The 25,572-nt window shown below is 43.4% G+C and overlaps 1 protein-coding gene across 2 annotated transcripts in view; it reads right to left on the bottom strand.

Moving 5' to 3' along the window:
• The window catches only part of efna5b (ephrin-A5b), a 92,178-nt gene that overhangs the window by 14,752 nt on the left and 51,854 nt on the right, over nucleotides 1-25,572 (bottom strand). For both annotated transcript variants that reach the window (XM_071483375.1, XM_071483376.1), the window contains exon 2: nucleotides 5,297-5,589. In XM_071483375.1, the coding sequence (XP_071339476.1) occupies nucleotides 5,297-5,589 (293 nt within the window). The remainder of the gene's footprint in view (nucleotides 1-5,296; nucleotides 5,590-25,572) is intronic.

Below are 25,572 nucleotides of genomic sequence, written 5' to 3'. Positions count from 1 at the left end.
TCTTCAATTACCTGCCTCCGACAGAAAGAAGAGGCTGACGCTAACAAAAATGAAGAATTATGACCTCCATTTGAGTCAATTCCCTCTGTACTGCTAGCATTGATTAAGCTGTTTCTGTTGTGGAGGCAGATGACAGCAGAACCCTGTCTCCTTTATCTAATTTTATCAGAGATGCAACAAATCAACCTTCGACCCGCATCAAACTCATAGGGCGAAAACACCATTAACGGGCATTTTCTCTGCAGGAATATGATTTGACATCTTAATTTTCATCTACAAACAAGGAAGCTAATCAATCACGTCACTGAGGGCAGATTTTTCATCCCCGCTTCCCTCAGGTCATTTGGCTACAGAAAGTTATTAGAGATGAGAAAAAGATGAATATTCTGATACTGTATATGTTTATATGCATGATAAGGTCTCTGTTGTTCTGTATGTAGTTAAACACTGGCCCTTCTAAATGAATAAAATCAGTGAAATATTATAAATTTTCTATCTTTATTAAGACAGTACAGTCACAAAAACGATAATAGAGTATTTCATCAATCCCCATAGATCATGTACTGTTATGTCTCAGAGACCTGAGCCCATTCTCAGTAACTGCTGCTAACCTCTGCCTCATGTGCTCATGTACAGTGACCTCTGCCTCAGGACACAGTGAAATCTCTATCTAGTACAGGTGCGTGGTATAGCCAGCTTCAGCGGGTAATGATGCATAAGATTTCCTCTGTTAGCTACGCTGCAGTACGCATCCACAGACTGCAGGCAAATGGGCTACAAGGGCAAAGTCTGACCACTGACTTTTTGCTGACCTGAAGATGCTATCATACCTTATACAGTGGAAATGTCTTTGCTGTGTTGAAGCTAGCCGTTGTCACTGTTTGTGGCGTAACGTCTGCACTGCTGGGCAAATGGATATTAAAATGTGACCTATCATGGACCTCGTCTTAATGAAAAAAGAATAAGTTACTAAATATTTCAAATATGAAAGTAATCAGTCACTAATTACTGTTTGAGATTCATTATTTAGACATTTGGCCTGAGGTGCCTCAACATCTCTACTCAGTGTGCACAGTAAGAGATGATAAGATGAACATTTAATAATCCTTGTGGCACACTTGGGTAAATTCACCACAGCAGGTGAGCCCGTTCAGGGCTTTTGGCCCCCGCACATTCCTCAGTTGTAAATGATAATTAAGTAAAATATTCAAAAGATTATCTATATCACTGTAGTAGCTTTAGTGTATTGTTCACATCACAACCACCAGTGACCACCACAGTCTGAAAACTGACCTCTACCCCAGTTTGGCCTCTGTGTTTGCATGTACAACTAAAGAGCCCCTAAAAAGATGCCTGAGCCTGGAGCTAGAGTTTAATCAATGTTTACCCATGGCTGCACAGCAATACACATTGGTAACTCCAAATTTGACAACAGTCTTTATTCTCATTAGTAACAGTAATGAGACTGGATATCATCACAAGATAGCTGGCAAACCGCTGTCATAATAATAGTCTTGAGTTCAATATCAGCAAGACTGTTTCATAGTTCGATAGGCATCCACATCTCAGGAATCAACCTGCATGCCTGAGATTAAAAAAGCGCTAAGCTGTGCCTTCACTTCATTAAGCAGATGTGACAAACTACTGACACCACACCACTCAAAGTGTTTCATCAAAAGGCTTTGGGGCTGTTCATGACAACAAGGGCTGTAACAACTGCAACAACTTACCTCCTCCACACAGTCTTTGCTGCAGAGATGACATGCAAGCAGTCCTGTCAGGCGTATTGTTCCTGGACACAGACACTGTTTTCTTTTGGGGGTGGGGGGTTATTGGGTCTGGCTGTATTCTGTAAGCTCTGACTGAGGTTACCCAATATCTCTAACCCTGAAAGGTTATTTATCTCCACACTGGAGTTTATCTGCACGCCATATTTAACAGGCACATTTAAAATTCTGAGATATTCAACATCTTGCTCAAGACCACTTCAGTAAAACAGATGCTTGACAATGTGCATCTTTTCACAGACGAGGTTGTTTACCCTTCATACAAACTCCAATGATAATATTCTGCGTATTTCAGTTTATAAATATTTTAATGTGCGCCTACTGGACGTTGTGCCAAGCAGCTGACAGACCTGTTTCTGTTGGACTGTGTAAGCGATGTTATGAAATGTTTTATTAACGCATCAGTCAAAAGCACTTAATAAGCTGATCAATATAAATGCCTGAAAGATTGCAAAAGGGAATATTTTCACTGTCTAATTTAATGGAGTTGTTGTGCAAGCGGAGGAAACCCCATAAAACAAAGTACAGGCAAAAGTTGACCAGGAGTTGGACTTTGTATGGTGTTGTTAAATAAATGAACTGTGCATGTGAGCATATGGTGCACAAGGGAAATAGAACCTGAAAAATCAGCCTGAAAAGTTTCCTCAGATGACCATAGGTTGTTGCAGTTTGATGCCGAATCGACCTGCTTCTGGCCTTCCAACAAGATTAGGGAAGATTTTCAATTGCTGTGGTGTTCAGTTTTGCCATTTTAAAAAGATTAGAGATAATCAAGTCTGAGCCAGAGTTTTTCATTTGTTTTTTCACCATCTTAACTTAACTGCTGAATATTTATAATAATAGTATGTTAAGCCAGAATGTAATCTCTGAGAAAATGACAGTAATTAGGGTATACTCTTTTGAAAAATTCCCTGTTGTGATTTAATTTTGCAGCCTGTTTATATTATTCCTCAGTTAGAAAGTTGTATTTATCACTGAATTCTGAAGATTAAAGGAGAATAAAAATGATGTAAGTCGATGCAACCTGAGAAGGTCTTGTATGTTTCTAGTGCAAGGGCATGAGGAAAACTTCTTCATGGTGCTGGGGGTTATGATGAGGATAATGGCAATAGTGATAGAAACCTGCTGCAGATGAATTTGCAGGTGTAGAAATGTGACTGCCTCTCTTAATTGCCCCTCTTCAGCTTTACATTCTGCTTTCAGCTTTACACTCAAGAGACTGTCACCGTCTCCCCTGCGTCTTATGGACATTCAGGTTGGACACAATGGCACTGGGAAATCACATGTCAGACGACTTCATGGTAGATGACTTTAATATCCAGCACAGTAGCCAGAGAGACTATACGCTAGAATCGTTCAATAGCCAATGAAGCCGCGGGCCACTAAACCAATATGGCGTGCTACAGCAGAATGGATGTGTTCCATGGAAGCCCTGTCGGTTGCAGTGTAATTTAATCCAGCCCTTAGGACAAGCATCTCTCAACAGAAATGGAAAAAAAAAATTTGTTAGAAATAGAGACTTGAGGGAGTGGATGAATTGTATAACCCTTCGCTAACCCCCATCTACGCTCCCAACTTCAGACTTCCATTTTTCCCTTGTCTTATTTAATATGACTGTCAATGCAGATTGGCTATAAAAGCAAAGGGAAACTGGTGACTTTTTAACAGACAAATGGGCAAACACCTGACTGCTGAAAGGCCTGCAGAAAGGATCAATTTTTTTTCTGGGCAAACTTGAGAGAGAAAACAACGATTCACCATGGAAACAACGAAAGACATTTTTCTTTTTTTTTCTTTTTTTTTTTACTCCAGTCCGTAACTCTGAAGCGTAACAGAGGAGAGAGAAAGAGAGTGAAAGAAGTGAAATGAGTAAAGGACAGAGGTCTCGGCTGGCTGTCGGCTTAACTGCTTCATAAAAAAGTGCCAATTTAGAAAACAGATCTCAGCTCGGCTCAGCTACGCTCCTGACTCTTTCAACGCTGTCTGCGAGGCAAAGACACAAGGGTTTGACAGCCACCTGGAGCTGCATTAACATAAGAGACCAAACTTCACAGATAAACCGATACAAGTGTGGTATAGCCGGCAGCATTTAGCACAAGAGTGTTACCTAACTGACGCTCCCTCGCTGAGAAGGAATCTCCTCATACATTAGCCCACAAAGTTCACAAAACCTCTCCACTTTTCCCTCAACAGCTGAAACAATATTACAATCCACTGCATGATACTACACTAATGACGCCCATATGAGGACATAGCCGCGCTTCCTATTTTGTAATATCAGCGAATCCCTATGACAAATGTGTTTTGAGCGAGTGACAGTGACTGCGCCTACCGACAGTGACTCCTCCGTCTCCCGTGTGCGTACAGTCTGTGGTGGGAGGACAAACTCAACTCAATTCCACTCTATCACCTTGCTTTGATAAAACCTAATTTCCCAGGGGCTTCAAGTTCAGATGAACTCAGTTAGGCTGGGCTCCTACGCCAAAGAAGCAGACAACTTAACATCTAACGTGAGCTGAACAGGAGCCTGGCATAATGCAGAGAGGGGGGCACTCCTGTTTGAAGGATACAGTGCAGTGGTGCAGCAGGGCGAGTGAGCTATAACTTTCAAACTGTCTCAATTTTAACTCCCCCGTGAATTCCATTGCCATTTTAGGAAAGAGTTTTCCTCCAGTGATGAGAGCAGTGTGAAAAGCTTGGCTGAAAGCAGAGCATGAAAGCACCTACTCGGATCACTGTCACGCCACTCTCAAAGCTCTGTAGTGAACTTGTGAAAACATGGGTGAGGGGTAGGATATGTGTGTGTGTGTGTGTGTGTGTGTGTGTGTGTGTGTGTGTGTGTGTGTGTGTGTGTGTGTCTGTCTGTCTCCCTCTCTCACTCTGTTGTATTAGAAGAGAACCATTAGGTCAGGAAAAGGTCATCTAGGTTTTTTCATCTAGGTTATTTGCTTTCATATTTTTTCTGTTCTTCCAATAGTGACATGAAAATAATATTGAAACTAGCTGCAATTGTCTCATCAGTATCATTGCAGCTCCATGACGTTACTGCACTCTGTTGGGTCTATAGAGAGGTGATAGAGGAAAAGTCTAAATAAATATGAGGAAGAACATGACAAATGCATATTCTCGGAGACACACAGGGGCCTTTTGCTGATTTGGGTCCACTTTTCCCTTTTGAGTGAAAGTTCACTGCTAATCAATACAACTTTTTTTCTGACGAGAATGAAACTGACGTGAATCGCATGCTATTAACTTTGCAGTCACCAGATTCCGAGGCATAGCGTGAGAGCTAACTCCGCCATATTGAAAACACAGAAAGAGGGAATATCATTTGGAATAACGGCGTTCCATCTCCCAAAGACTGTGAAAGTCTGTGCCAACGAACACTGAAGCTGTTAACGTCTGTGCATGGTGCGCCCAACGCCTTACTAAAAAACTTAATGTAGGTTTTTCCTTAAATTTAATTTCTTTAAAATGCTTTGTGCAATGCAATCATGACAAAGACTCACAGATGTAGTAGTATTCTCTTCCCGGTCTGAACTCAAAGCCCAAGGAGAAGGGAGTGAAGAGCTGGAACTTCTCGGAGAACTTGAGCGGCCCGTTCGGGGAGTGCGGTCTGTTGCACTCCCAGCGTTTGAAGCCCTTGGCGGTGTGGTCGCACGTGCTGTAGCCATCGTAGTTGACCATGTAGAGGACGTAGCGCTCCGTCCGCTCCTCAGGCACTGTGTCTTCGTAGTGAGGACAGTAGACATCCAGGTAGTCATTTATGCACACGTCGATGTGGTAGTCCCCACGATGGAACCTAGAGGAGAAGAGAGACAGGGAGAGGTTAACTTTTTTGATATTTAGAGAATTTACAAATACAGACCTCATGATTCTGAATGATTTTCACGCACTTCCATAAATCTAATAATCTCATTTGTGTGTGCGATGCATCAACATTGCTTCAGTTATTATGATTAAAAGCTGATTTGAATTCAGCGTGTATATATGAAGGAAATGCAGGTTTGATCTCTCAGTATTTCTTTCAGTGGAAATTTACAAGCACTGGGGCTCTCATCCTCTGGCTTCAATAAATTTGGGTGGGTCGGTTTATCTATAAATCTATCACTGCAACAGATATTTACACACACATACACACATCTGCCTTCCCAGTGATAGCAAACTGAAGTGTCCAACTCAGAGAAAATATGCTTTCAAGAGAAGAGTTTTTTTGTTGTTGTTGTTGCTTAAAAAAAAGACTTTTAGGTAGGGAAAAAAATAAAAAATAAAAACATACAGACAACCTCAGGCTGAGTGCACAGTAGAAATGATCACGGGGATACAGGATGGTCTAGACAGTAAATGTCATGATAGGAAAAATACACAGCCTGGCTGTCTCTGAGGGCTGTGCACTGAGGCATCTTTACGGCTGCAATGATCTAGAACAGGCCACATAGGGTCAGAGGGCTTGAATACATACAGGCAGATTCATCAAAAGGCCACACACCGTCCCAGGCTTACATCTACACACACACACACACACACACACACACAAACACAAACACAAACACAATTTAATCTCTGCTGCCCACAAAATAGGTCTCTTACCCATGGAATTTTCACAGCTACCAAAAATTAGAAAGAAATTCCTGCTCTGTGAGTTTCTGGTTGGGTCAAGGATGGTATGACCCTAACCCTGCGGTCACAGGGGGCTTCATAGAGAAAATACTGAACACCTGTAAACTTACTAGGGATGCCCTCAATTTGGCGATGACGTGACGACATGACACAACTACACACACACACACACACACACACAGCTGGTGCCACTGACTCATTCCACCCAGAGGCCAGGTGGTGTGAGTTTATAATTGAGACCCAGTCTTTAATGTTGTAAGAGCACAACCTGACAAGAGTTTTGACAAAACTTTTAATTGAAAACTGCCACTGCTGCCTATAAGAAGAGCTCCTCAAGCCCCAGAACACACGAGGGGCAGGGCGTATAACAGGCTAAAATAATTTTATCCTCAGGACTCTGGAGCCTCAGGATTAACATACTGAAGCAGAACTCTTGCAGCATGGTGACCTCTTTCTCTCGCCATGCAGTCGTTTCTGATGCGTCCATGTACAAAATGTCCATTACACCCTACAAAGACGTTCTGGCTCCTTTCCATAAGGGTAATAAAAAACAAGGACTATTTTCTAAAACAGTTCTTGCACTTAGTCTAAAAAAAGCAGTGGAAAAAGAAAATATGCGATTTACATTGATTGGCACCAAATGTCTCAGACATCTTCAGATGCTGATGAAAACATGGTGCCGCACAATGGTATAAAAATGTCTCTTTCTAAATCTTTTTTTTCTCCCTGTGACTGTCTTTCCACCCACTTATTTGCTTTCTCTATTCAAAACAGCTCTGCTGTTCTCGCCGTTTGAATGTGATGTTTGAGTCCTGACTCTAAAGAATGGATTTTCTAAGATCAAATTGCTGCATATGCGCTGAAAATGCTTATTCTGCTCGGCTGCGTTTACTTCAATCTGCAGCATGTTGAGACAAAGTATGCAGAATTGCAATCACAATGTAAACCACACCACTTGTTTTTGAAGATCAAATAGCAATTTGAGCAAAATGTGGTTGTGGCACCTTCACTTGTCACTTAATTCATGTTGGTAATCAGATGATTAATGTAACAATCAAGCGACAAATCGAACCACTGTCATTTCTCATTATTGTGGTCATATGTGTCCTCTGGCTCTGCTCCGTATGTCTGTTTTTGTGTGTGTGTGTGTGTGTGTGTGTGTGTGTGTGTGTGTGTGTGTGTGTGTATATGTGAGCATGAGCTAGCATGAAATGCTGTTTTTCTGTGTTTACCCATGTAGGGTAAATACCAATGTGAGGGTGTTTACAACCAAGGCATGGAGTAGCTCATCTGTAACATCTCATTTAAAACATGTCTGTAGAGGTCCAAGAGGAGCCATGCATCTCCCTCACTGCTTTAAAATGTCACTGACTTAATGGTCACATCCTCCCATCCGCTTGCCACAGCATCTGTGTGTGTGTGAGAGAGAGAGAGAGAGAAAGAGAGAGCACGAAAGAGAATGAGTGTGTGTATGTATGTGCGTGTGTGTGTGTGTGATGTTTCAGCTGCCCTTCTCTCCCTGCCTCAGCAGTCAGAATAGTGGCTCGTGGCCCTGACTGCAAATGAAGCTGAGGATGTTTGGGTGAGTGAGCACATAAAAAGGGACAGGACAGGCGTTTGTAACACGTAACACACACTCACACACACATGCACACATATATATGCAACAAATACACGACCAGTACACAACTCCATGCGCGTACACACCCACCCACGCACATACATTAGGTTTGTGTTATCAGTTCAGTGAGCTCCCTGGCACACTGGCAAAGGAACAGAAGTGAGACAGCCAGAAGCTGCTAATGGCACCGAGTGAGAAAGAGAGTGAGGGTGAGAAACAGACAGGGAGGGAGAGAGAAAGGACCTGGTTCCAAAAGAGAGTGAGGGAATACAAAAAAAGAGGCAGCAAGACTGAATACTGCTGATAGTATTGCCAGGCTCCCAGTGAATCCAAGTCTTTGCCCGAGTTATTCAACCGTGCATTTATCATTAAAAGAGATTGACTGTAAAATTTTCTCCAGATCTATTCAGCACAGGATTGTCATCAAGATGTGCCCCAGAAACCTTCTTGTATTTTGTAGAAAGCTGTGTTTATTGTCCTCATAAAAACCCTGTTATCAGGGGACTAATGTGGGAGTTTTAATGTGGCGGTTGCCTTCTTTATAGCGATAGCAGCCTCAGTCGGCTGCTCCTGCTGCAGCAGAAAGAGGAAAGCATTCTCCTCCACAAAATGGACATGTGTTGTTCAAACATACATCAGCCTCTGTGCTGGATACACAGGCAACAAGAGGTTGCACCAGTGGAATGTAAATCAAGGCTGTGCTCTACAGTTAGCATCCCAAAGAGTGAAATATAGGCAGGAGTGACAGTACAGTAACACTGGAGTCAATAGAAGAGAGTAATTGCGAAGATACTGCAGGATCAACTAATCCTCTGGGCACAAAAGAAAATGCAAATTAAAGCTCCATCAAAATGGGCTGTTTTGTGTGCGTCTGTCAGCGACACAGTGTCTGGAGTGGGCCACTAGAATAATTATAGATTTTCTCAGTGTTTAATTAATAAATGTATCAATTTCAAAGAGCAGTTATAGGTTGATCTATTAAATTTACATCCACTTATTGCATTAAAAATATAATTAAATTGGCCACTTGAAAAATAAATTTCAACAAGCGGTTGAGCTCTGACACAAGAGGGCGTGGCTCCCCCCACTTGTTACTGTGCAAATAAAAGAAGGTAGCAACAATGTGCAACACGCAGCAACAAGCCAATCAGAGGTGCTGTGGCTGCATTTCAGTGGCACACCCCAGAATCCATGCAGTAATGGCTTGCATGTTTACTCCTATCAATGTGCCTAAGATGAAAGATAAAAGCTGGAACCCATCCCATGAGAAGTTGTCCAGATGGAGTTGGCACTGTGTTACCCCTCGCTGCGCTTCCAGTGCCACACACATGCAAGGACTCCACCCAACCACCAGAGTCACTTCCCTGTATTTCACAACATACTTGTGAGAACTTTGTGAGCAGCAGTCTTCTCCATTCTTGGGAGAAACGAGGAGCAGTGCGGAGTGGCAGCGGAGGCCTTCTAGCAGTAAATAGATAATTAAGGAGCAAAGTTGGATGGCAGGCTAATTGTCAGATGGTGATAATTGCATGTCTTTGTTATGACACAGCTGTCCCAGTGAGCTGTGGACCACAACACAAAGCCAGGGAAATCAGCTGGACACAGAGCGTGGGTGCATATGTGTGTGAGTGAACGAGTGGGAGGGAGATAATCTTTATTACCAACTGATTACATTTTCACACCGCGCCCTCAGGGCTGAAACTGAAGGGCCAAGTATTGTCAGCACGAAGACACACACACACACAGACACACACACAGATATACAGAGACACGCAAACACAGTCACAAACGGAGAGAGAGACTTTGGAAGAGCTTGAACAGTGAAGTGAATGCAGGCTAAGGTGGCACACCACTGCAGTTGCTGATTGGCTCATTTCCATTTCAATTACACAGCCCAGTGACACTGCTGTGCATACACTCGGGCACACACACACACACACTCTCTCTCTCTCACTCACACAGAGACAAACACACACAACTACATGTACACGCAAAAGAGCTGTGTGCACACACACACACACACACACACTGTACCCAATGAACTCCTATCAGCCACTTCTCTGAGCTGTGCACCGGTGGCTGCAGACAGAAAGCGAGAAGGACAGGGAGAGATAGCTAGCCTGTGAAAGAGGAAGACAGTGAAAAGGAGGAGAGCAAGAGCTCAGTGGCAGGTAGAGGCAGAGAGCAATCACAGTCATCTAACCAGCTGAATAAGTGAGATTCAATAGAAAGAGGAGCTTTTCAATGAGCTGCTGTAGCAACGCGCTGCTCTAAATACCACTGCTCAGAGGTATAACCCTGACGGAGAGGCAGAGAGTGATTACAAGCACAGGGTGTCAGGGGATTAAAAAGATCCTGTATGAAATGTGTTCCTTGTTTAGTATGTTTGGTTTTTAAAAAAAAATTTTTTATCCGAGACATACAGGGCAACAGAGTATAAAATCATGGTGAGGCCGTGCAAGCCAAAATGCTCTTTTCCAGGCTAAACCTTCTGCAAAGAAAACAGCACACATTGTGAGAGACTGTCACTGGTGTCACTCTAAAACTAACAACAACACTTTGACTTTAAGGATGGACAATTGATGAACACACAATGACAAAACGGTGAAAAGATAGTGAAAGTTTTATGTAAAAAGAAACGACTGCAACAATCCTGCCTCATAAGCTGTGGAGACTGTGGTGCTTCCACACTGCTGACAGCTGCATGCATTACACAGTCAAAGCCCCATCTACCTGAGTATAAAAGATCATCTTTGTTTGTCCTTTTTCCTCTGCTCTGTTTTCTTGCTTTCTTGTTTTTCTTTCTCCTACTCCTTCTCTTTCTTGATTTGTCCGCCTGCCTGAGTTTCTCGCTTGGCCCAGTCCCGCTCCTGACCCCAAATCAGCTCTATTTACATTATTTCACCTCTCCCTGTTGAAATTCATACATCTGATATATTTCCAATTCAGTATCCTCAGGCAGTGGAACATAAGCCTGATAAATCAAATCGCAGTAACCTAGAAACTAGAAATGTACCGGGTCCTTAGGCTAATCTCTGACTGTTTTGTTCCCAACTTTTTTTCTGTATCCTGTTGAGTGTGTGTACACTTATGCGGTTGTGTGTGTGTGTATTTGTATATGTGTGCATGTTCCTAAAGTGAAAGATCATTTGTTGATTTTGGTCCGAAGGGAAAATATGTTTGGCCAAGAGGAGATGAACTCTGACTGAACCCTGACTGGAGTACACTCGCTAAGGCCTTTTCAGGAGCCTTTCAACACATACGCCACAAATGCAAATCACAAACACGTCTTGATATAGTTTTAGCAGTTGTCTAATTATGGATAATTGGTCTGGGAGCCAGGGATGAAAGGCAGAGAGACCGGAGAGAAGGAAAGAATTGAAAGACAGAGAGAAGCAGAGGGAGTGAGGAGAAAGACTGTTGCAATTGATCACTCTTGTTTTTAACAGCACTCAGAAAAGGACTTGGCCCTCTACCCAGAGAGGTATTCTTCCTATAGCCGAAGGGAAAGGAGTCTAATGGAGAGCAGGGAGATGGGTGAGGAACAGATAACTGCATTCAATATTTACACCTCGCAATCATTTTGACTGTAAAATTAAATTCCTCACCAGCCAACCATTTCAGCAGTGGTCTTTTCTTTGGGACCTGCAGATGGAAAACATTTTTCCTTCAGTCTGATGGACTGGCAAGAAATGACAATACCACCTTCTGGGATATTCATATTACAGCTCGTGATACACGACCGGTCCAACAATCACATGAACCTTAACTGTAACTCAGCATGAACACTGCTCGAAAAGATTCAATGTCAGATGTCAGAGTCTCATAGTTTCAAGAAACACAAGTGTCCAGACTGGCTGTAAACAAGCCAGTGGTGTAGCCAGATTATCTGGACTGCTGTAAGGTTATAGTTGAACCAGAAGTAGGTCTGCATGAAGACTTGGGCAAGAATTTTACAGTTCCCCTTGTTTTCTTCCAGGAAGGCAGATCAGGAGGTTCGTTAAAAACCCTCATCATCTAACTGCTTGTGTTTCTTGTCCCATCAGACTGGGTTGAAGCATGTTTGCCCTGTTCCTTGAGCTCAGCATTTCTCTTGTCAGTTAGTACTGATGGCCAAAACTATGAAAAATAAGACCAAAGCTGTAGTAAACCTGAGTTAACCTTTCAAAATCTAAGATCCTGTTTCACGGTCTTGCTCCACTCTGATTTGCTTGTAGCACCTTCTGAGATGTTTTTCAAAGCAGAGAACATGATGCAACCACCAACACGCTGTCACTGAGGTAGAGAGGCGGCTCAGGAGAGGGACAGAGCAGTGAAGTCAGAGGAAGAACATGTGAGTGTCACTCGTTGATATACAGTGCGGTCCAAAGATCTGAGACCACTTGTGGTCTCAAGACTTTTTGGACCCCACTGTATGAGTTGACAGCCACATTCCTTTGCGGCTAACTGGCCGATAGGCTTACAGCACTGGGAGGGGTTTGGGGAGAAGACATGGAGAGATCAGACCTATAGAGTAACATGTATTACTCATATGTCCTCTGGGACCTTGTGGAAGGCTGGTGTGTGTGTGTGTGTGTGTGCGTGTGTGCGTGTGTGTGTGTGAATATAGCAATATTTTAATATATTTATACAAGATATCTGCTGTAATGGACAACACACACACATAGGAGTACATAGATGCTGGTCATGGTGCATTTTACTGTGTCCATCTGCTGTAGCTTTATGGAGGGTTTACTCCAGGCTCAGAGCAGGTGGTCAGCCCAGTATAATATACTGACTGTCATCAGTGAGGGACACAGAGACGTACCCATGCATTCCTCTTTCTCCCATCTCAACCTCTTTTCTACACTTCTCCTCCCCATTTCTGTCCCATCTCTCCATCCCCCCTCCCCCCCCACTACTCCCTCACTCTTCTCACCCCCTGCCCCCTCAACACCACTGCCACCCTTGACTGTGATCTTATGATATTCATTTCTGCCATTTATGTCTGTCAGCGCTCATTTTGCCCCAGGGAGACACTGAATTAAGAGCAGTGACAGACAAGTTCTTGTTCTGCTCTCGGTGCGGAGTGAAACCGCGAGATGTAGGGCTCCACTGAGCGCTTGATGTTGTCTGCATCAGCATGCTGCAGCTCCAACCCAAAACAGAGGGGGAAAAAAAAAAAAAAAAAAAGACAGACAGATACTTCCTCTGAGCTCATCTACTCACTCCTCTGTCAAACAACCATTTTTATGGGTGTATAACACTGATGTGTGTAGGCTATATATGTGAGTGAATGACTGAGTGTATGTATGTGGGTCTGTGTTTATCTCTCTGTGTGTAAAAGGGTTTCTTTATGTCTCTGCTCGTCACTAAGGGAGTCAGGGAGGAATGACACACCCCCCCTCCCCTCCCCCAACATCCTGTCAGACCCTGGGGCCATTCTCCTGAATCACTGCTGCCCCAAACCTAGTTCAGTCCCTTTGTAAATACTGTACGCTCTGACATGTTTACTGGGACCACCGTGGGCATGTGCACGCCTGTAGATGCATGTGAGTTGATGCACAGTCACACATGGGCAGTTAGCGTCAATTAATAGCTATACATCACCGAGCGGTGAAACGTGTTCGCCATTAATCATAAGTCATTGTTTTATAGTGACAAGGTATTTGGCAGCTGAGACGGAACAGCGGCAATGAAATGGCTCTGAGGCGTGTAACAAGTCCTACTAATGTGAGAGACGGAGAGATACGCACTTCCTGTACAGACAGGGACGGAGATGAAACCTTGAGCTGCTCTTCACCCCCTTTACCTGCGCTCAGGCCAGCTTGCAGTGAATACGTCCCAGAGAGTTAGAGAAACACAAACACCCCACATGGCTGCTAAAAGTTCCCATGTGTCTGCAGCAATTAATGCTTACATAAGTGTAAGTGACATAACGGAACACTTTGATGGGTGGGGGGGAACACGCATATGTAAACACAGATACAGGAAAACATCCCCAGGTGCGTGTTTGAATTCGTAAACAGTCGGCGACATTGCATAATGTCCCTGGATGAAAACCTTAAATGGAGCTAAAAGGGTCTCTTCAAAGTAGATGAAGCAGTGGATTGAACAAAAAAATTGGGGGGGGGGGGTTCAAATTCAAATGTTTATCATGTTCCATCACTTTCTTCTTTTCATTCTATTCAGAAGATCATCATATGCACAGTGCAGTGCTTAGGTGCGTTGCATAAGGTGCCAGTTTCTGCAAATGGGGTTAAGCAGTAACTAAAGTAAAAAAAATATATATAATATTTTAAAAAATTTTAAATGTGTAATATTTCTATGACTTTTTCTCACACTTTCAGGAACTCATTGCACTCAGTTTGGGTGCAGGAAGGCCAGAAACTCATATATGGAGGATGGAAGCCTCTGCTCACTTCAGTCCAATGCTAGTGTTTCATCCCACAAGGGCAAACATGCATAAAGGCACAATAAGTACATTCTGAGCAGTGAAGAACAACATGGCCTCCAGAGAGCTGAACTACTACTGTACACCCACACTTTCAGACTGACAAAATAACAGTTGATCTCAATGCGTCCACACATCATCTAACATGGCTTTGCCATCTTCTTCCTGACCTGGGTTGAACAAAGACTGAGCATTTCACTGCTTTTGTAAACAGACATTGTATTGACTTTTAAAGACCTTAAACCTACGTCCTGGTTTGTCTAAAAAAAGACAAAGAAACAGAAAGATGCGTGTGTTCAGTAGACCTACGTCATATCTCCTTTGTGAAAGGGCTATTACACACAATCCTCTCTCCTCTATCTTCTTTTTTTACATCATCCGCCTCCTGTGACCCACCTGTGCATAGCGCATTACAGAAAAAAGTCGGCCCACTTTTCTTCTGTTGTTCCTATGTAAGCCCCGCTCACTCCCTGTCTCACTCTGCCTCTCAGGACAAATGATCAGCAGATGGGTGGAGGAGTGAAATGAGTAGGAAAACTGGCAAAAAAGGGCATAGATGGACAAAGAAATAACTGAAGCATCGCATGTGGGAGATACAGGAAGAGATGCAGAGTGGGAGGAGGGAAAAGAAGAGACGCATGTATCAAGGTTTCAAAGCTGCAAAATATGGAGGAAAAGATGAAGGGAGAGGGTAAACGTGGGGAAAAGATTACATAGATGCAGGGATGAAAGGAGTAAGAGTGGAGAAAAAAGCAGGCTCACAAACATGTAAATGCCCTGCTTGTTTCCTCTCAGCCCGCCTGTATTTTCACCCAGTGCACTGACCATTAAGACTTCCATCACACCCATGCACATACTGACCCACACTGAAATCCCCCATATACTGTATATACACTAAAGCCACACGGGAATACACACACTGACCTTCAAAGTAGGTTGCCATGGAGCTGTGTCAGGGTGTTATAATGTCACCACTTCCATAAAACCCTTGCCCCTTTCACAGTTCACAAACTACTGATATGTGTTACTGTGTGCGTGCGTGCCTGCATAGCGCGTGCGTCTGGGCTTTCTGTGATCTCGGCCGAGTTAAGTATGTAAAACTGAAAGAGGGAGCCATGGGAAGCCAGATGGTAACAGTTATGAGTTATCTGTGGGATGCAATTGCTTTGCTGACAGAGTGTAGCTATAGTTGTGCCTTGTCTCTACATCACCGTTGTCATGCGAATACCCTCATTCCTCGGGGGAATCCCTGTTATCAAGTGAGAAAACTCTACAGTTAATAGAACCCTTTCAAATCCCTTCAGATAACAGTGAAAATGTATAGTCATCAAGCTACCAAAAAGGCAGCTGTTTTACTTTGTCTTCGCTCATAGATCTCGATTGCAATCTAGACTCAGATTTTACCCCGAGGACGCCGAGACCAAATGTGTGTTCGCTGTTAGCGGTTCATATGAGATGCTCAAAGACGAACGTCACACAGCTGAAGAGAACTCCCTATTCAGGGTTACTTTTCTTCCGTTACATAAATGTTTCACCTTTTATTTGTAAGTCTTTAAGTGCATACGCGCGTGGTCGTGCTGCCATTTCAATCTCTGCCGAGGAGACTGTGTTTTCACCCGTGTCTGTTTGTTTGTTTGATGTTTGTTTGTGAGCAGCATTATACAGAATGTACTCAAACGGTTTGTACCAAACTTGAGAGAGGGATGGGTCATGGGCCGGGGAACAACCCATTAACTTCCTGGGAAGATCTGGATCATTTATTATGTATTTGATTTTTTTTTTTCTTCTTCTCTAAAGTCTGGCATATGGTGTTTTACATTGGCCTTGATGAAGGTATGCGTTACATTGAGTGAATTTTGAAATATGAAATGTATTGATCTACTGTGTATGAAATTGTATAGCTGCTGGGAATCTCAGGAATCTTAATAAATGAGAGATCTCTGCACTGGATAAAAATCGGCCTGTGTCTTTCAGCTTTACTTGCGAATTTTCAGGGTCATTCTGAGATTTCAGTCTCGATTGCTCCTGGATGGTTTCATATTACATGAGCCTCACCAGACTGGTTTAGATAAAATCATGTTTGGAAATGTTTTTTTAGGCATCAAGCACCCACACAGCTGAGTTAAAACTACATGACAAAGCCTGTTGGGATTCCTATCACAAGTGTTTGCTCCAGGCTGAGTTTCTCACTCTAATCTATAGCTTCCCACCGCTACAAAGTATTACTTTAAAAGTATTTCATTTAATGGATTTAGCTTGTTCACATAATGAGAAGATGCATCAACCATTCATTTTTACACTGATTACTGTCTTGGGGAAATATAAGTGGGCTGTGAAGTGAAATGCAGTACAACACTGGCATCTTAGATTAAAGGAAAGCAGCTCATTGATCTAAACTTCACCCAGCTAATTTATGAATAGTCTAATTCTACCTCTATGTTGCCCAACAGACAGTTTTTTTCCCCCATAGTATTTATTATTTGAATAAATACTTGTGCCAACAGCTTACGTGCTTAGAGTTTATGTGATGACATGTTTTGTCACATCATGTCATGTTTTGCCGCTACTCTTATCTGCATCAGTCTAGACAGTGTACACCTGTCTTAGTCATGATGTAGTCTACACAACACAATGTTGGGAGACAGCATTGGCACAGCCATCAGATAAAAAGCAAAACAGCAATATATCACCCAGGTAACTATCCAAATCGAGTTTTAAAATTTGAAACCAGGATTCATAAAGGTCTAATACCGTCAACTTAACAGTGAAAACCTATCTCAGTGAATACAATCAGATTAAAGGAGCTGCACAGCCCTGCTTTCTCACCAATCAGATAACAACTTTCAAGTTCAATCACAACTTTTAAGAACAATCGAAATTCACCGACATCCTCTGTGTTATGACTTTGTTATTGGACTGAAGATGTGGGTGATGTGGTGGCAGAGGCAAAGAGGAGGTAATTTCCACAGCATCTGCTGATTGTAAAAGGCAGAGTGTTTTAAGAGCAGATGGTTCTGGGGAGATGATGGAAGTCCTTCATAACCCGCCTTGGCACACGGCAACAGCAGCAAGGTTTTCCATAAAGGTACTGCTGCTTCTAGATATTACAGAGATGTTTTTTTTCTAATCATGCGCTCAGCCACAAAACAAGCATAAATGCAAACATGCACACACATGTTCATGCACCAACTACCTTCATTATCTGTTAATCTGTTAATTATTTCTTCAAAAAATGGATTAATTGTTTCAGCTATTAAATATCTGAGAAAAGGGGCCCACGGTGATGTCTTCAAATTGCTTTGTTTTGTCTGTTTTGTCTGTCAACAGTTGAAAACCCCCAAATACATACAAAACAGATCTTCGATTTGAGACTGGACTGGAACGAGGGAATGTTTGGAATTGTTGCTTGAAAAAAGTACATGCCTTTACATATGTGTGTTTACATATATTTCAATGCGTGTTATTGCACATGTGTGTGTCAGAGGGAGATATAAAGAGGCAGGGAGATGTGGCGAGGCGGGTCAGGAGGACAGAGCAGTAGCTGTACCTCCGGTGGGGGTTTGTCAGTGGGGCACTGACACATGGGCCTCTCTGCTAATTCCTCATGCCTGTTTAAAAGCTATATGGTCCTTTAGCTCCCACACTGTATACACATGTGTGGCGTGTAAGTCTGTATTAATGCAGGGAGTTTTGTGTGTGTGTGTGTGTGTGTGTGTGTGTGTGTGTGTGTGTTTGCTATGAACAAAGCCTTTTCTAGGACCTTCAGGGTCAGCCTCCCATGGAGAAGCTGTCAAGGTCCCAGGCAGGGGGTTAAGTGGTGTGTCGGGTACTTGGGGCTGTGTGTCTTATTGTGGGCAATGCCTGTCTTATACAGGGCAAAAGGTTATACACTATATAATAAAGACATATGCATGCACACACTCACACACATTTCCCACCACACACACACACACACACACACACAAAACTGAATGCATACATTCACACGACATGCGTGCGCACACATAAATCCCTCAAAAGTTAAAGTGTATAGTTCAGGGCCAGTTTGCAGTTATCCTTGTATTGCCCTCATTATAAATGGCTTACATTACTGAGGCCTTGGTCTGGGCTCTTTTTGTTGTATTTATTGCAGACAGGCCTTGTTCAGTGTGAATGTACAGACATCCAGGATACTTGACATATCTGGCAGACAAATCTGTTTAACAGGAAAATAATTGTTGCAACACAGTAGCAGATAAATGCTCCATATTTTTAAAAAGCCTGAGTGACCTCAGAGTGAAAACGTATTGTATATGTATTGAAAAGGTTTCTGTCTGCGCTGGTAGTGATCCTGCTTATTAATACTTTGCAGAGAATTGTGGAACTTTCCTTCCCTTTTCTGTTTCCCTCGGAAGAGACTAAGTTTGTTTCCATTCGCAAAGAGCAGCAAACACGATCAAAACATGCAAAGTGGGAGCAGTCAGTCCCGTCCTTGCCTTTGATCCCAACTCAGCCCTGTTTAAAAGGCCCAGTTTGACAGAGCAGCAGCTCTGTCAAGTTTACAGAGCTTTGCGTCACGTCAAACAAGCTAAAAGATGCTTAGTGCGCCTTTGTTCTGCTGTCCTAGAGAGTGGGCCGTGGGCGATTAGTGTGTGTGTGTGTGTGTGTGTGCGTGTGTGCGTGTGTGCGTGCGTGTGTGCGTGCGTGCGTGCGTGCGTGCGTGCGACCTTACTGTATGTGCATATATGTGTGTCTGTGTGTTGATAGCGGTTGTCTGTTACTGTCTCTATGTGTGTGAGCTTCAGAACAGGGATAAACAGTCTGTATCCAAACCATTTATTAGTCAGAGAAAACCTAAGCAATGTTGATGATCCATGCGCACACAAGCCAAAACCTCATCTTTCCACTTGTCCAAATATATGCACACACCCACATATCCCTTCCCAAATCATTCCTCTGATAATTGAGATTCTGATTGATTCTTGCTGAACCAAAACTAGTTCTGCGTTCAAACTAATTGGCCTAGTTGAGTTTCCCCTGTGGAGGCAGACAGAAGGTTTTGGCACTAAAACAAGGTCTGTGGGTCATGTCTTGGTGGGTACAAGCTACATTCTGTTCACACTTCCAACTGTGAGTTCATGAACTTTTGAACCGGCCTCAAAAAGCAGGAAATTGAAACAATAAGCTTCTGGAAAGAAAATGAAATTTCAACACAGAGGCAGGATTTGTTATACTAGCAAATGATTTGGCCCCTCTGTGCTGTTTATTTATGCAGTGTAGTTGGTTTGAGCAAACAGAGAAACGTTCGCTCAAAAAAATGCACACCCACACACACATATTCACAAAGGGGGTTTTATGGAAGCAAGTGGTGACACACTGTGGACAGGTTTTAGGAGGTTTACCGACATGTGTGGTCTAAAGTTAGCGCAGTTGGAGAATGCCTTCCATCCTTGCCTCCATCCATCCCTGAACGTACACTCCTCCCCAGCTGTCTCCCTCATCTCATCCTCTGACCTGAGCTGGCTGTCAGGGCCTCCTGCTCCAACACACCATACTGCACATTCACCACATACCATGGCTGGGTACAGCAAGACCTCATAAAATAAAATTACTATCAATCTGTATTATAAAAGAGGTTCCAATTGTCACTTAACGACTGAAACTAGCGCCATATGTTGTACTGCATGTGGTACATATGGTGTATTATTACAATAATCGTTTGAGGCTGAATTGATTTCGTGTTGTTTGGCTGCATCAAAATGAATTCTTTCAACCTTCTCGTGTGTTTATTGCAGCAAAATCGTTTTGCTGATATTTGCATTAACAACACAATGAGTCTCTCCTGTCTGTCCTCCATTTTGTCCCTGTCTCACTCCACCTGCTGGTCTCTCTCCACGCTCTGAAGCCAGTGTGTCGAAAGCCTAAACCGCCTGGTATTGATGTCCCCATCAGGACACAGCGGGGGCCCCTTCATCACGGACACACATGCAGACGCACAGATGCCTGGGTGAGATGTCCCAGTTGACGCATTAGTCAAGTGTGTGTGTGTGTGTGTGTGTATGAGCAAGGAGATGGTCCATATCAAGACAGCGGCGTGGGTTTGGCTGAATCCTCCCACAGGTGTTAGGGTTCAGTTCGAACACAAATCATTTCACACACTAATCCCCACTCACACCCTCACCTGCATGTTTTACAGTTTCTGACATCACACAGCTGTTAACACATCCAGCCACATCTCCTCCTTGTTTTTCCACTGAGGAGTCGGCCCTTTTTCAAGCAGTGAGATAAAAACATAAATTCTCATACATTCTGTGGACCTTTTGTTTTTTTTATTACAGGAAAAAGGAACATCAGGCAGATATCTGGAAAGTAAGCAAAAAGATGGATCAAGATAAGGAAAAGAAAAAGACCACATGAGCCAAGACAAACTTTTTTTTTTATGTCATAAAAAAAAAAAATTCACATTTCAAAGAACATCAGGGGTGTGAGCTGAAGAAATATGACTTTTGAAAGAGTGAGAATGTCAGAAGGTAACAGACAAAAGAAGAAAAGGAATGGAGATTATCAAAGTTTTCAAATGAAAATCATACGTTAGTATCTAATCGACCATCTCTGCAGTTCAGCACATCAGCGTGGAGTGTGGGGGGGTTCACAAGGGCTGGTTTAATATCAGACCCTGGCTTCATACTGTTCCACTGAAATACGCTTTTGAGAAACACTAACTTATGGACAGAGAGAGAGAGAGAGAGAGAGAGTGAGGCAGAGAGAAGAGACATCTGTTAAACTACAGAGAGCACTCGCACATCTCATTTGAGCAAATTTGACAGATGACAATGGATCAAAGTAATACCAGAAACAATCAGTGTTTTACAAAATACTACAGAAGTCGAGGCTGCCATTTAACTCACTGACTTACAGATGGTCTTTAAGACACATGCACACACACACGTACACACATACACAATGTCACAGACACTTTGATAATTCATCAGGCCCAACTCGATATATCTCCAGAATGAATGAATGGTGAAATATTTGAAGTAGATGAATCATGAATAAACAGCTGAGGAAATGATGGGCTGGAAAAGCTTATTTATTTATCGGGAGGATGCAGCAAGGGTGGGGAGGAGATGAGGGCGGCGAAGGGAGGGAAACCTGGGATTTAGTGAAGTGGGTTGTGGGTAATATTGCCACATGCTTCCTGGTCACAGTTGGCTGGCCTTAAATTAAACCGGCACACAGGAGGGCACAGCAACACTTTTGAACATGTATGTATGCACACAAACAAACAAACAAACACACACACACACACACACACACACACACACACACAAGTGCAAAAATAACATGCATGTACCGCGCAGACACATTTTAAACACGCACAGACTGGCAAGGGACCGAGTGCATCAACAGAAATTGTGTTTATATACCTACATCCAATTGAGCAGCGCAGATTTTTTATTATCAGCATCGACGCTGAACAAATAGTCTCACATTAAAAACAAACTGATGGCCAACCACCAATGAGCATCATGAGGAAAAAACACACTGAAATGCATACACTCAGGGAACGCAGTAATATGGCAGGCGTACACTCCTGAAGCTGAGCGTGCTCTTGCATAAAACATCAGGCGTTGAGCATTTTAAGTGCTCCCATTGTAATCAGGCCAACGCCATAACGGCTCCCATAAAGGGCCTGAGGAGAGTGGCTGAAGGTCCATTTAGACATCCAGAACAAAGAGCATCACTTGATCAATAGACGGCCTCGTTAGGGCAATATGCTGTGGCGGGCACATTCTGAGACACAAGGGGGATGATGGGAGTTGGGAGTTGGGTGTGACGGGGCAGGCGTGGATGGACGATGGTCCCTGTGGTGGTTCCTCTGTGCACGTGGGTTTGAGCAGGAAGGCAACAGTCCACAACGTTAATATGCAGACATGAGAAGGACTGTCCAACAATCACTAACTAACAAAGTGCTTTGTGCTTGTGAAAAACTCTAATGAGGCCTGTGTGTGTTTTGTGTTTTTGTGTGTGTGTGTGTGTGTGTTTGTGTTTTTGTGTGTGTGTGTGTGTGTGTGTGTGTGTGTGATCGAAAGCCACTAAAAGCTCTTTAGGGGCACCTTAGGGAGCTATCCTTCATGACTTATCAACTAGGCAGACAGGCAAAAGTGTGTATACACATATACACGCACACACGCGCACTTATACGCACAAAGTGGATCCTTAATGAACCCTTGTCAGTTTGAGGAGAACAAAGGTTAGAGAGAAAGAAGAGAGGGAAGGGGAGTGGAGAGTGGAAAAAGGAAGAAAAGAGTGGAGGGATGGAGGGAGGTATTGAAGGAGGGAGCTCCTCCCTGGGCTGTTTGGCCTTGAGATCGATCGCTTATCACTGTCATCTAATCTGTCCATCTCTCCTACCCCCCCCCCCCCCCCCCCACCCCACCCCACTCTGTTTCTTTCTCCCCCCTTCCCTCCATCTCACTTCGGTGCAGAAAGGTGTGGAGAAAATGAAGGGCAGACAGAGATACAGGGAGACAGAATGATGGAGTGTGCACCTCTCATGAATAGAATTAGAGAGGAGAAAGAGGTAGAGGAAGTCAGTGCAGAGATTGAGTAAAAAACAAAGGCAAATAAAGACCAACAGAAAGTGAGGTAGAATCACAGTAAGCACCAAGCGACAGAGAAACAGAGAGAGAGAGGGGAGGCTGTGCAGCCTACCAATAAATCTACAATAAATCTTTTCAGCAACACACTTCAGATATACTGTATGAGCGAAAACGAAGAGACTAAAAGAAAATGTGAGAAGAATCAGACATGATCAGACCCCCTGGTCACTCACATTGGCAGAACTACCTTCCACTACAAAGAGGCATTTCATCATTTTATGTAACCTAAAGAGCGATGGGTCAGCTTGGCAGCAGCAGTTACATCTTCAACTCAGAATTTTGCACGTAAATCCAGTTTTTCCCTGCAAAAACAGCACGTAGAGGTCTTTCCTCTTCAAAAACAATCTTTTTTGTGTTTCTTACTCCTTCCACGGTCTTGAAAAACATGAATGATACATACATTCTACATGCACATACTGTACATACACGTAGTTGAGCTATAAGACTGGGCCAGACCCAAATTCTGTCGACCTAAAAGAAAATACCAACATCAATTATATATGATGTTCTTTTTCCCCCATAATTCAAAATGTAACAACATCTGAAGCCACACCTGAGCTCTCCAATCAGCCGGAGTGCAGCAGGTGAAAACCATCGCTCTGTACTTTTCTCAACTCCCCTCTATCGCACAATTATTACACACTGCTTCCCCTCTCCTCTCACTATCTCCCTCTCCATCCTCCCTCCCTCCCTCCCTTCCTTCCTTCCTTGCTTTCCTCCCTGTTATTACCCCGCTCCTGTTCCCTGCCTCCTGGCTGTCTTTTGGCAGCACAGGAGGGATGACAGATGAGAGGGAGGAAACAGGAGACGGAGACATCAAGGAGAGAAAGAATGGGCTGTTGTTTGGTGTTGCACCTCCAACATCTTATGGTAACGCTATGAAGATTTCACGCCAGCACTTGCAGGAAAATCACTGTAAACAACAGTAATGAAACGGCTCTGCGCGCAATTTTCAATATTTCCCAAATATTCGGCAGCTTTAAAAAAAACTGATACTTGGCAAAGCAAATGTGCCTCGTGCAAGAGAGGGAGACAGACAGTGAGACAGGGACAGACTGAGACGTGAAGTGGCCCACTGTATTTCCCAAAGGGTCATGTGGAAACAATAGAGGACGGATGATGGTGTAAGAGAAAGAATAAAGGACATTAAGGACGGTGTGAAAATTCCCTCTTTAGCTGCAGCGGGGGCTCCACTTAGGGCTGCAATTAACCTGAACACTTAACCCCCATCAGAGAGAGAGAGAGAGGCAGAGAGAGAGAGGAGGACAGTCAAAAACTGAGGAAAAGCAAAAAAAAAAAAGTTTCCTCAGACAGCTCAGAATGAATGTGAACATTCTCCGGTTCACCACGTTCACCGCACGTGATTACATTTGAGAGAGATGAAAAGTAGATATCTAACGAACCAAATGGCAAAATTACACAAACTACATCCACAGCGAGCGAGCACTTTTGTCTCGTCCCTTGAGTGCGCTTCTCAACATATGCTGTATTATCCTGTGTTAAAAGCACTCTTTGCCAAACTGCCAAGCCCACAGCATGCCTCCACTTCAGACACAACGGATTTCTACTCTGCGGTGGAATTTGTTATGACTCTGACGTGGTTTATTAGATGTCTCCCTTTCACTTTTCCTCTTTCACAGAGAGGATTTGTTACTCTTTTTTTTTAGTGATATCTTTTTAAATCCCCACATTGATCCAAGCCAAAACTCTGAGAATAAATTCCTCTGGCAGGGTGATAAGCAGCTGAAGTATTGCCCTGACAGCAAGAAAGGAAGCCCAGTTCAAGTCTCTCCTTTTGTTTTCCTGCACTCACTTCTGTTCTGCGGAGTGAAGCTTTAATGGCACGACCATTGATTAAAACTAATGCCAGAATGCATGGCACAGGGGCGCAGAGAGAGGTCAGAGATGTTTCGAAGCAAAAGAAAAAACAGGCAGGATGTGAGAGTGATGCTTGATGTCAGGAGATTTGGAACAACTTGGAGACAGACACTGTAATACAGTGTTGTGCTTGTGCACTGCATATGACAGGCACACATCCACCCATGCATACACACACTGCAACAGTCACAGGACCATTGCTGAGAGCAAGACTTTCAGACTGTGATATATCTGAACAGCTCACCGCGTGGATGTGCGCGCGCGCACACACACACACACACACACACACACATATTATTCTACATCCTTTAGTCTGTCCATCTGCAAATCCTTTCCCCCTGTGCAAATCCTGTCTGGACATCTAACTCCACTTCTGCCTTGTCACTCTCCCGTGCTTTCTCCCTGTCATTATATCACACTCCCACTGCCATCCTCCTACTACTGTCATAATGCAAAGGCAAATTTGTATTCACACATACATACACACACACACACACACACACACACACACACTCAAAGTCCTGTTAGCTGTGGTCTCTAAGACATTTGCAGGAGAAAGTGACAGAGGACATTACCAGAGAAAACAAC

This window comes from Trachinotus anak, unplaced genomic scaffold (genome assembly GCF_046630095.1).
Source record: "Trachinotus anak isolate AG129_WGS33_773 ecotype Australia unplaced genomic scaffold, CSIRO_AGI_Tana_v1 ptg000008l, whole genome shotgun sequence".
In the NCBI taxonomy this organism is placed as follows: domain Eukaryota; kingdom Metazoa; phylum Chordata; class Actinopteri; order Carangiformes; family Carangidae; genus Trachinotus; species Trachinotus anak.
The sequence above is the reverse complement of the archived record's forward strand: the minus strand, read 5'-3'. Positions and strand labels throughout refer to the sequence as shown.